The sequence below is a fragment of the Pleurodeles waltl genome, chromosome 4_1 (genome assembly GCF_031143425.1).
Source record: "Pleurodeles waltl isolate 20211129_DDA chromosome 4_1, aPleWal1.hap1.20221129, whole genome shotgun sequence".
Lineage (NCBI taxonomy): Eukaryota > Metazoa > Chordata > Amphibia > Caudata > Salamandridae > Pleurodeles > Pleurodeles waltl.
Window position 1 is genome coordinate 195921664 of NC_090442.1, and position 12132 is coordinate 195933795.

A 12132-nucleotide genomic window follows, 5' to 3' on the forward strand; every position below is an offset into this window, starting at 1 on the left:
AACAAACATAGACAATAGCCAGTTGCAGGCAACACTGCGCCAGCCCACTAGAGCAAACATTTTAAGGACCTATGAAGCATTCCTATACTATCATGCACTGTACTTGTTTTTATGTAGAGCCTTTAACTGATTGGATTCTGTTAAGCACACATGTAAAACAGTTAGATTTTTTAATTGCTCTTAATTTCGGTTTATTTTTTTGATGGTGTAATGGTTTTAATTATTATGACAATACACATGAAACTCTGCATATCTAGAAAAAAATTACAATCTAGCAAGATTTGCAAGAGGTCAACAGAGAGGACAGAATTCTTCTTTCTTCCTAAAGTCCAGTAACAACATATTAAGCATTTTACTTAGCAGAGTGTGCTCGGACAGACCACTGCTCTTAGAAATCAGTTTTTGATGCTGTCAAATTCAAATGGAGGAAAGCTAGCCAGACGTTCAAGAACCAGGCTTTCAAGGTCAGAATCAAGTTTGAAAGATTAACAAATTTTGCCGAAAAAATCAGAAAAAAGATCAGATGTCCTTCTGCAATGAAAAAAAAGCTCTGATGACATTACAAGAATGCATGAGCTAGAATAGAGCTGTGAGAGACGGGGAACAGTTCTGTGACTGACCAATTGAATTCATCAGTAGGTGTACAAGAACTCTAACCAGGCTCTCCTAGTGGCAAGTTGCAGTTCCAATAAGAATTCTGAGGGATGGATCCGACAGATCCCATTTACAAATGACCAACTAAAAGAAAGAAAAAGAGCAGGAAGAGATGGCTTCCTTTGTTGTGGGCACCTTATAAATGATCCCCATTACTAGCCCGAGCATTAACTCTCCACATCTTCACCTACTCTACATCATCGTTTATACTTGATATGATTATGTTTCTTGGAGCGCCAATTTTAAATACGCTTTTGCTTCCAACATCTAGGGTTTCTTTTCATAACTGGGCAATGACCTTTTTGGGAGTGGATGTGCAGGACAGCCTACCTGCTATACTCAGAACTCCCCATGATTTCACGTGTAGAACAGATCATTGCTTACATGTACTTCACCAGGTTTCAATTCGTGCTTCATCTGGGATAGTAAATGTGATGGGGAGGCATATAGCTCGCTTATGGAATCAATGAGTTGCACTTGCGACACCTGCCTCCTTACCTGCCCCTGTACTGCCCTTACCCACTTCTTTCTCCGTCTTGTAAGTTTGAACTCTGGTCACAATGTAATTCAAGGCATGGATGGTGCTTCTGTGGGTAACGGTGTGAGAGTGACGCACACTATTTGAAGCAATGCTATAGTGAGGTATGCAGTTAATTGTTTAAAGAAAAAAACTCTGCATGATGACACCACAGCACCCACGGTTGGAGGAGAAGAGATAAAATAAAAAATACTTTGTTGGCAAGGATTTTTGAACTACAAAACCATTAGCCTGTGGTAACACTGGGCCCTCAGCAGCGTCAGTAAAAATTGATTAAGAGCGAAGCAATTGTTGGTGGCTCAACTAGACACCAGTAGTCTCGGTATTAACTACGGGGCCTACGCAGACCCATCCGTTTTCAATAGATGTGGCAGTCCTGCTAACTCGAGTTTCCCATCAGCTTCAAAGTATTCAGGTTAATCTACTCAGGTAACAGTCCTGACAACAGGAATAGTTTCATCCGTAAGAGAATCTATTCCAACTGGAAACAGATGTGTGGGGTTTATTAAGATTCAAAATGAGTTTTGCACCTACTACCAAAGCTCTTGTGGCCAGTTGAGAATTGGGAGAGGCTGAGCACAACTTAGCCGAGGAATCAGGCACCACACAAAGAGCGGTTTGTTATCTTTCACTAGGAAACTGAAGTTGCAGAAGGCCTCAACCCACTCACTGGATGCCAACAGGGCAGCCTCATCACTTCACAACACTACTTAAGGCTGAACTTTTTGAGGCAATGTTCGGCTGAAACAGATCGTATAATACAGCAATTGAGCAAAGGTCTCACTACTTAACGAAACACAATCTGAGTGTGCAGAAATCTCTGAATTCTCTCCTCCAACTACAAATCCCATCCATCCTGCTACTATTTATGCCATTCTAGAAGACAAATTGGACATGACCGGGGGGGCACACTGCTGGCTACCACTGTCTTCTATGGCTTAAGACACAGCTAATCTAAGCCTAATTAACCACTAGAAGACTCTCTGCGCTCCAAGGTGCTCTGAAATGGCATCACAGTGCCAGTTCAGCACTTTAAAGCACACTACGGTAATTACATGAGGGCAAGTTGTATCCAAGGATACATCTAATGTTTAAGCACTTTCAGTGACAACACTGCCCCTTCTTTCGAATCTGCAGAAACTGCCCAACATGTGCACTTGCCCACAAGTTAGCTCATGTCAGGTGCTGCTCTGCAGTCATGCACATTGTTATTTCATGCTCTTCACAGTTGCCCCCAGAGTTCCCTCTCTTATATTAAGCACGCACTACACCCTTCCTATTTTAGAGTCTAGTTCAATCCTCCTCTGCTATTTAAAAAAAAAAAAAATCGAACTGTATTTTGTAATCTACTACAAATTTAGGACTTTAGTTGCCGGTATAGCCCAGCTACGAAGGGCTATCAGGCTATTAAAATATTCTGCCACTAGAGGGAAGAATGTTCTAATAAATAAAACAAAATCCTCACTGAGCTGTTGCTGTGAACAAAGAACATTGGAATGTTGTTGCTCCGGGCTTTTACCAGCCAGTAAAAGCCCTGAGCACTCCATTGTCTCCAAGGGAGCTCCCAACATTCCAATGTTCTAATAGAGGTTAAATAATATTTTACTGTTAACTGATTCCAATAACACTCCAATGGCACACTAAAAGCAGGATTCCTACACAGACACTTACCCAGATGTCACATTTTCCAGGGAAGAATCGCTCGGGGATGCGAGCGGCATACAGTAAGGCCCCAGTGATGTAAAGGGTGGCCATGAGAAACAGCCAGCCAACTTGACCCATTGTGGCAGCCTTCAAGAAGCCCTCGGCGATGACAAAGTGCAGAGTGGGGATGATGCCGCTCAGGCCTAGTCCCACAAAAACCCCTAAAACATAAATAAATGAGACAACTGTAGATAGCAACAGACAAAACTAATAAAAGCACAGTTTCTTCACAATGACGGTGTACCTCTTGAAATTTGTGACCTACTCAGCATATGTTCACACCACATTACTACACAATTACAGCAGCAGTACTACCAGAACGGGTCTCAAACGGAAATGTCTTTGCCACATTTCCAGCTGTTCAAATATTTACCTATTATCCATATCCAATTACATTCTAAACATAGGCTAATAATTATTTACATTGCGCACCCAAGAGAAGATACCTGCGAAGCCTGCAAATCCTTCAGGTCCAAGACAGTAGTATGGTAAGATGTCCATGCTAAATGAATGTGTGATAACTTATAAAAGTAACTGGAACACACACGGGTGTCCAGGGAGGAAACAGGGCGCATGTGAATCTACAGCACTGCCAAGAATAGATGCTTACTGGATAAGTAACATTTTCCATTCAAGGCATTGTAGCTGTAAATATACATGCTTAGCATAGATTGAAATGCAGTCCTCCCCAAAGCAGTGGCTAACCTGTAATATTGTACGTAGAACTGCTTGGCCAACATTAGCTTGTTGACGGGCCAGCAAAACAACACAGTAGTGTTTAGTAAATGTATGTGGTGTAGACCATGCAGCTGCTTTACATATGCCAGGTATTAGTATATTTCGTAGAAAGGCCAATGAAGCTCCTTTTTTAAAGAGAGGCGTGAGCTCTAGGAGAACAGGTAGAGTTATTTTAGCTTTTGCATAACATTCATGGATGCATTTGACAAACCAACGTGCAATGTCTTTTTTTTATTTTTTTTTATATAGAAATGGCCCTCCCTTTGCGTGGTTTTGAAAAAGCAACAAAGAGTTGCTGTCTTTTCCTAAATGATTTAGTTCTATCAATATAATACATAAGGGCTCCGTTTTACATCTAGGGTACGTACAGTCCTTTCCGTAATAGAGTCTGGTTTGGGATTAAAAAAATACTGACAAATCAATAAATCGATTAAGGTTGCTGGTTGGGGATAAAAAAATACTGACAATTCAAAAGATCGATTAAGGTGGAATTGAGAGACCACCATTGGAAGCAATTTAGGATTGGTACGTAGAACCACCTTATTTCTATGTAGTTGGAAGAAGGGTGTTAATGCCTGAAGCTCACTGATACGTCTGAGTGAAGTTAATGCAACTCAAAATGATACTTTACAAGATAAAACCTGGAGGGAGTGGAGGGGCTCAAATGGAGGGACACGTAATCTTGTTAGAACAATATTGATTCAAGCAGGGGCAGGTGGCACCCGAGCAGGAATAACTTTTTTGAGCCTTCTAGGAAGGCTTTAACAACGGGAATCCTGAAATGAGAAGTATGTTGTCTATTTTGTAAATAAGCAGCCACTGCCCCCCAGGTGTAGCCTTAGGGATGTAAAAGTTAGACCAGTAGAAGGTAAATGGGATAGATAACAGACAATGTCCTGAACTTTGGAGTGTAATGGGTCATTTTGTTTAGAATGACAGTAGTGGACCAATCTTTTCCACTTTGTAGCATTACAAGAATGGGTAGTTGGTCTGCGTGCTTTGTTAAGAATGTCTATACACGACTGTGGTAGGTTTAAATAACCAAATTTGAGGACTTCAGGAGCCACGTCGCAAGGTTGATGGCTATGGGTTTTGGGTGTCTCATTTCTACATGATTCAGCATGAGAAGGTCCTGCGTGTTCTGCAGTACTTCATGGGGAACTACTGAGAGTTCTAACAGTGTGTGAACCATAGTTGCCGTGCCCATGTGGGAGCTACTATGATGAGGGCTAGAGATGTCTGCTGAAGTTTGCGAACCACAAGTGGATTAGAGCTTTGCCACCATTCCATTATTCAGAGATGGCCTACCAACGAGGGGATATAAAATAGAAAAGTTTAAACATTATGAGCTAATCTAACATTTTTGTTTCTGTAGATGTTGCAGCAGATTGATGTGAAATATGCATGATGCCATTTTAATGTTTTACTACCTATTTCGAGTTCAACTTACACTATCAGAGGGTAACTTCACATCATTAAAGTGGCTTAAAATAGAATTAGACTATATTTGTTGTATATCTGTTCCAAGACATTAGAAAAAGAAAGTCCATATTTAGGACACACATTTTGGACTCTTGTTAATGGTAAAATGTTAGCATTTATTATTTTGCATTTTTATAGAAAAATTACAACCTTGGACAAAAACTAGAAGAAAGCTTTTTGGAAGCGGCTCAACTTATATGTAATAGTTGCTTGTTTTGCGTGTTTATGATGGGTCTTTTTCCCAGGCCGGGTAGATGCGGTTATGTTAGGTTCCTACCCAACATGCACAGGGCTCATTAGAAAATCCTGCATAGTATCAATGCTATGTTACAAAACTGCCAGCAAATAGGCCAGTTAACAACAAATGAAAAGAAATGATAATGCAATAGATTTAGGCTTACTTTCCTATATAGTTTTTTAATAAAAAAGAATGTTAAGCGATCAAAATGCATTTTCTAGTGAGGTGTGCACAAATGCAGCACAACATCAAAGTTGGCTGAATGTATTTTTTTCCAACCAAAAAATGAACAAAATGTATATTTTTTAGCTTGATATATAGCCATCATTCAAGAAAAGTAAGCAAAAAATCATCCGTACAATGGATGCATCAATGCAATTGTGTTCCCTGTGCCCAGTCTCTTTTCACTAAACCAGCACCCACACCGCCAATGTACACCTCTTATTTCCTCCACTGTTTACATGAAACCATCCCTAAGGCACACATCCCTCTGCTTAGTTCACCTAATCAACTAACAAGTTCGTGGCCAAAGGAATCGGACAGGATTGAAAAATAAGGAAGGAGGAAGGAAAAAAAAAAAAGAGAAACGGCGGCCATAACTAGGCCACATAGTACTAGAGCGTGATGGGATAAAACTGCATGGGTGGGCAAGGACCACAGACCATACTAAAACTCACCAAAGTTTAAAAGTCAAGTCCTCAGTGTCAAACGAACACCCAAAAACCTTAGCATTTAACTGGCAATGTTACATTTTTTACTGATTTTTGTAGATTTGAGAAATTAGTAAGGATATTGCATTTGAACACTGTCATGGGGTTCTCAATTATTTTCGAAACTATACTTCAAATGTTACTATACCAAATAATCATAAGACATATGATAGTAACACGGAGGCACCTTGAGCCAGTTTCTTGCTGTTTACAGAATTCTATTATGCACATTCCTACACCAAGTCTCCTGGTGCTGAGAAAATGCTACGTTGAGCCCAATGAAGGGGGCAGAGAATAGAAAACACTGGTCACTTATTCCTCCTTTCCCAAGTTAACTTATATTCACTTAGCATCTCTAGGAAATTATTCCCAAACAGAATAATATCACTTGCAACTCACAATCAAGGTGTGATCTAGGTTCATGGTTTATTACAGGATATTTGGAAAGAGCAATGCTGAGACATCGAGAGAAAGCTGATGCTTACCAGCTCTCACCCCTCGGTACTGAGGAGTGGCAAACAGGTCCCACTGCGAAACGATGATGGCCGCTATGCCTAGCACACAGATGATGATCAGATACACAAAACAGGGCTGGGGGTTGCAATAGAAAGAATAGTACAGCCATGGAACAAAGCTGCCCATAATCAGGAGTGCAATGCCCGAGTAATCCAACCTAGAAAACAGAAAAACATCAAGTTAGGTATTACCATTTTTCACAGTGTACTATCTCTCACATGCCCTCTCCAATTTTATAAATTAGCCTTGAGTAGATTATGTGTGAGCAATTTAAATCTACTAAAACAAATTATTCGATGACAGTGGGAAAACAAAAAAAGCATTGGCAGTGCCAATAGGCCAGGCTTTAAAATAAAGCTGTATGATAATGTGAAGCATCACAATTAAATAACATTGGCATGACTATGCATTAGTGTTGAAGAAAATAACTGTAAAATAACTGTGGTGTAGGTTAAAGTGTGAGGTGAATGTTGCACTGTCAAGCCAGACCTAACATTCATATAAGTCCCTCCTCCCATCTGTGCTGCTGCCAGAGAAAAGCAACTTTAATTTTGCTGGTTTTCTAACACATTTTAATAGCATTACAATATCATGCGGGTGCCCTTGAAAGTCCAACTCATGCATCTAGATAAATAAATAATCAGAATGCTAACAGCTGTGTCGAGGGCAAGCACTTTTTGTGGAAGCACACAACTTCTGCCCAAACAAAAACATGTACTCCCAGCACCTGTTCTGTCACTATCGTTTTAGTATCTACCCAAACGTAATCAGGGTTATACCATGAGGAGTAAAATCACCGTCTTTTAAATTAACTCTTGGAAACTTTATTTTTGCTTGCAGACATATATTTTTAAGATTATTCTTCTCTTCACAATGTTTGTTTGCAAACAGTCCTAAGCGATCATCATCATCCAAATTAACATTGTATGTTTTCAAAACTTTGGGCAACAGATACTTAAATACCAGTGTACACAATGAACCATCTAGAAATGTGCTACGGTGTTCTGTAAACGCGTTAAGAAAGGTAATTTCTATTTTTTCAAGCAAATTTTATAAATTTCCTCTACATATCAATAATGCTGGTGTATTAACAATTCGAACACAGCTAAACGTATAAGCTGTGATACACCAAAACATGAAACATTTTTATGCACATATGACGCTCGGAAGTATGTAGAAAACATCACAGAGCACCAATGTATCTTTCACAAAGGAACCGAAGCTACTAATACAGTTTTCTGGTATTTGATGCTATGCAAATGCTAAGTGATATCTTGGATCCTTTGTGCTCCGGCAGTAGCAATGTTGAACAACAACAAAAATCAGACGTGGTTGCCAGTTAAGTCCATGTTTCAGGTGGCGCATCTTATCTCCAGCTTTGCACCTCTTCATTAATTCTGTCCTCGACAACATCAATGCATTTCTTGAAAACCATGTGAAAACCCACTCAACTGAAACACAACCGTGCAAGGCAAACCCTTCAGCACGCTGGTGCTCCAAAGAACTCTTCAACAACAAACCCTCCACCCGAAAACAGGAAAGAAAATCAGAACCACTGATGATTTCACCCTACTGAAGTCATTTGGCATGTTAAGCCAAGTATTATACGAACACATTCAAAGAATCTGCCAACAAAAGCAGAAGACACTTCACTGCATCAACCTCCTGCATAACCCTCCAATCCAATAATACATGGACAAGTGCAATGCCATCAACTGTTTGTTGAATGGAAATATACAGAAAATATATGGCAAGGCCAAACCTGCTTCTCCTCCGACATCCACTCCTCCGTGCTGCATTCGATAATGATCATCATTAAGAACCCTGTCTTTCAAAGACCTCGCCACTGACATGCTTAACTCCTTTAAAGCCACCACCAAGGATTATATGTTATCCTTCTTTAAATACCTCTCTGGAGAGGCTCTTTTGCTCCTACTCACCCTTGTAAACACTACCCTCCATCAAACCATCCTCCCTGAAGCTTTCAATACAGGTCAGATCCTTACACTCCAGTAGAAGTCCACATTAGACTCTTGCCAACTACCAGCCCAGCACTCATTTTTCTTTCATTGGCAAGGTCATCTAAAAAGTAGTCTATGTAAACTTCACAATCAAATCAATGCCAACCACCTCCTGTACAAATATCAAGCCAGCTCCAGATCATGCTGCAGGACGAAGACAGCTACCTTGCAAATCGCAGATTCCACCCACCTGACAACAGACAGGGAGAATCCTGCCTCCTGATATTACTGATCCTCTCAGTTGCCTCGAACACCACTGACCATGACACACTCATGCATACTGTGAAGTACTGTAAGAGATTCAGTGAAAAGGCAATTCACTCAAACTCCTCTCCCATATCTGAACAATATCAGTTGGTTAATAGGGGCACCTCCGGGTCGAAGAAGACAACCACCCACAGACCATGCCAGGATTACAGGGTGCAACAACGTTCCCAATCATCTTTAGCCTCCATATGTAGCTGCTTGGTGCACTACTCACAGATAATAGCAAAATTCGGATATAAACATATGATGAGCAACTTCATATAAACTCTTCTCGTCAAATGGCTCAAATACTGCCAGCATCTCGATCACACCTAGAGATATCCATCATCTACCTGAAGCTTAACCGCCAAAAAAGAATGCCTGTTATTCTCCAAGAACAACAAGGGACAACTAGTCCAAACCTGGCTTAGAGACATTAATCTGCATGGATTCAAACCCCAAATTTCACACAATCATAAGTAACCAGGATGGGAGAAAAAATAAAGGAAGCAAGGAAGGGGAGTTGGAATAGGTGAATGAAGAACAGAAGGGATGAAAAAGTAAGGAATGAATTGGCGTAAAGCTGATGAGCTATCTTGACATCCTAGTGTCTGGATCGATCATGCCTTCAGGAGGGAAGCAGCTTTTGTAGTGCTGCTGAAGAGGAGACAAAGTTGAAGAACATGTGACAAATTAGGCAATTTATATGCAGATTCCTTATCTTAGAATATTCCCCTGGCATCAGACTGGATCCAGAAAATATTGAGCAGTACCCATGAGTGTGCATCGGATCGCTCCACGTCTGTGTCGTAGGTGTCATCCATGCCAGATGTGGCATGCCCACTGCCTATACAGGCACCACACTCGCATGCTTACAACAGTTTCTTTTCGCGACTGTTTCCGCACCAGAAGCATGGTGCCATGTCACAAGGCTGAATGACCAATGTGCAGATTTTAAGAGCCTAGAAGGACTTTTTTAAGCAGTAAAGTCCAGTTCACAGAATGGAGGGGATGGAAGGATCAGTAAGGAATCTGCAGCTAGGTAGAGCCTCTACCAGATAAGGCATTACGAAAGGTAAGTAATGTGTTCATTTTTTTAGAGACTTTTAGCCTCAGATATGTTCTCTTAGAATAGGCAGCAAAACAATACCTCCCTTGAGGTGGGTCTGTAAATTGACTCAGACCAAAAACTGGAGGACTGAACAGTCAAACTGCCCATCACAATTGCTCTGACTGTCAAGGAAGCAGTGTTTGGGATATATGGGAAGGATGCCAAAATTAGCAGCCTGGCAGATATCCAGGAAGGAACTCCACAAGCAATGCAATAGACACAGCTTTGGCTCTGGTGGAATGAACTTGCAAGCCATCAGAGAGCTATTTCTGGGCCAATGTGCAACAGATCTTAATGCAAAGTATAATCCATCTGGAGATGGTCCAAATCTGCACTGCCTTCTTTGTCCTAGTGAACTCTACAAAGAGATGACAGTCCACCAGATGTTCTTTGGTAAGATCGGCTTAAAATGTCAGTGCCCTTTTAGGGTCCGTGCAGTGAAGTCTCGCTTCCTCTCTGGAGGGGTGAAGTGAAGCAAAGAAAGTTGACAGTGTGATGTTCTGGCCAATGTGAAAGGGTATCAAACCCTGGGCAGAAAAGTGGCACAGGGTCAGAGAACCAGTTTGTCTGGGAAAAAGCTGGTGTACAGATATTGAGCAAAAAGAGCCTACAGCCTGTGACTCTCCTGGCCAATGAGATGACCACCAAAAGACTGTCTTGATTGTCAGAAGTCTGGGAAAACCACTAATCATGGGTTCAAAGGAACACCACATCAAATAGGATAAAACCAAATTAAGTTCCCGTTGGGAATAACAAAAAGTTTGGGAGGAAACATATGCGGAAAACATGTCACAACAGGTGACAAACAGGGAGGGGTGGTCTGGCAACTGCAAGAATACTGAGATGACCAACAGATACCCCCTAACTGTGCCCTGTGCAAAGTCTTGCTGGGTTAAGGACAAAACAAATAACACTTTGGACAGGGGTGCAGAAAGTGGATCAACGTGTTTCTCAGCACACCAAACCACAAATTTGTCCGAACAGCAGGCATATAAAATGTTTGTTGATGGGCACTTGGCGGCCAACGTAATTTCACACACTTCAGGAAGACCCTCAACTGTTGCGGCTCAATCTCCATGCAATTAAGGTGGAGGGTGCACAGGTTCAGGTGCACTACCCTGCCCTGTTGCTGCAGTAGATCCTCCCAAAAGGGCAGTCTGATCGGAGGACAGATGATCATGCTCGGGAGTTCTGGATATCATACTCTCCTCACCCAATCTGAAGCCATCAGGCTGACTTGAGCCCGGTCAGTTCTCATTTTTTTTCAGGACTCAGGGAAGGAGAGGTATTGGCGGGAAGGCATTTAGGAGTTCTGTATACCAGCTTTGTTGGAAATCTTCGAGTGAGAGCCGCTTTAAAACTCCAGTGTGCAAAACTGCTGACATTGAGTGTTCTCCGTGGTGGACAATAGATTTAGTCAAGATTGTCCCCAGTCCTAAAAAAGACCTTTATCCATCTCCGGATGCAGACGCCATTCATGGGTTTTGAGGCATCGACAACTGAGTTTGTCCGTCCTAATGTTTAGAGCTCCCGACAGGTGCTGCATGACCAGGAAAATGTCGTGACATTCCAGCCAAGTCCAACACTGGCACAGGGTCCATGACCCCACTCCGTCCTTCTTGTTGCAATACCACATGGTGTTAGTGTTGTCCGGCAGGCACGGAAATGCACTGGGTTATGAATGGCTCCAATGAAAGGGAACCTCTGAGAAGAGTCAGGTGTCACTTTGGCATGTTGATAGTGAACCCCAGCAAATGCAGGAGGTCCACCGTAGTCTGGAGGTTTCTATGTGCGCCATAGGTGGCTAGGGTTTACCCAGACGTGGGTCCCTTGCTCGCTGCGCCACTGGATTCAAGCTAGCCCAGCTGATGATAGGTGATACCCTGAAAAACCGGCCCCAGGATGCTTATTTACGGTCCAGGGAGGACCTATCTTGGCAGTTCGGGCTGGGCTGCTCCCACGGGAAGCATGATCAAGACAGATTTGCATATGGCTGGGTCCACACTACGGTGATGTGCCGAGCAGAATAACAATGGATTAAACCCAGACCTGTGACTGGGGGTGAGTGACTGAAAAGTTTCAATACTGCATTCATCATTTTTTTTTGTGATTTTGCTATACTGACTTCACTCCAGGACACAGATGAATAGGACATATTCCATTAATTATGATTA

General features: G+C 41.8%; 1 protein-coding gene across 5 annotated transcripts in view; it reads right to left on the reverse strand.

Annotated features, from left to right (window-relative positions):
• The window catches only part of ADIPOR2 (adiponectin receptor 2), a 311375-nt gene that overhangs the window by 13079 nt on the left and 286164 nt on the right, over window positions 1–12132 (reverse strand). For all 5 annotated transcript variants that reach the window (XM_069228093.1, XM_069228091.1, XM_069228092.1 and 2 more), the window contains exons 6-7: window positions 6550–6737; window positions 2864–3057 (exon numbers count right to left, since the gene is read on the reverse strand). In XM_069228093.1, coding sequence (XP_069084194.1) covers window positions 2864–3057; window positions 6550–6737 — 382 coding nt within the window. The remainder of the gene's footprint in view (window positions 1–2863; window positions 3058–6549; window positions 6738–12132) is intronic.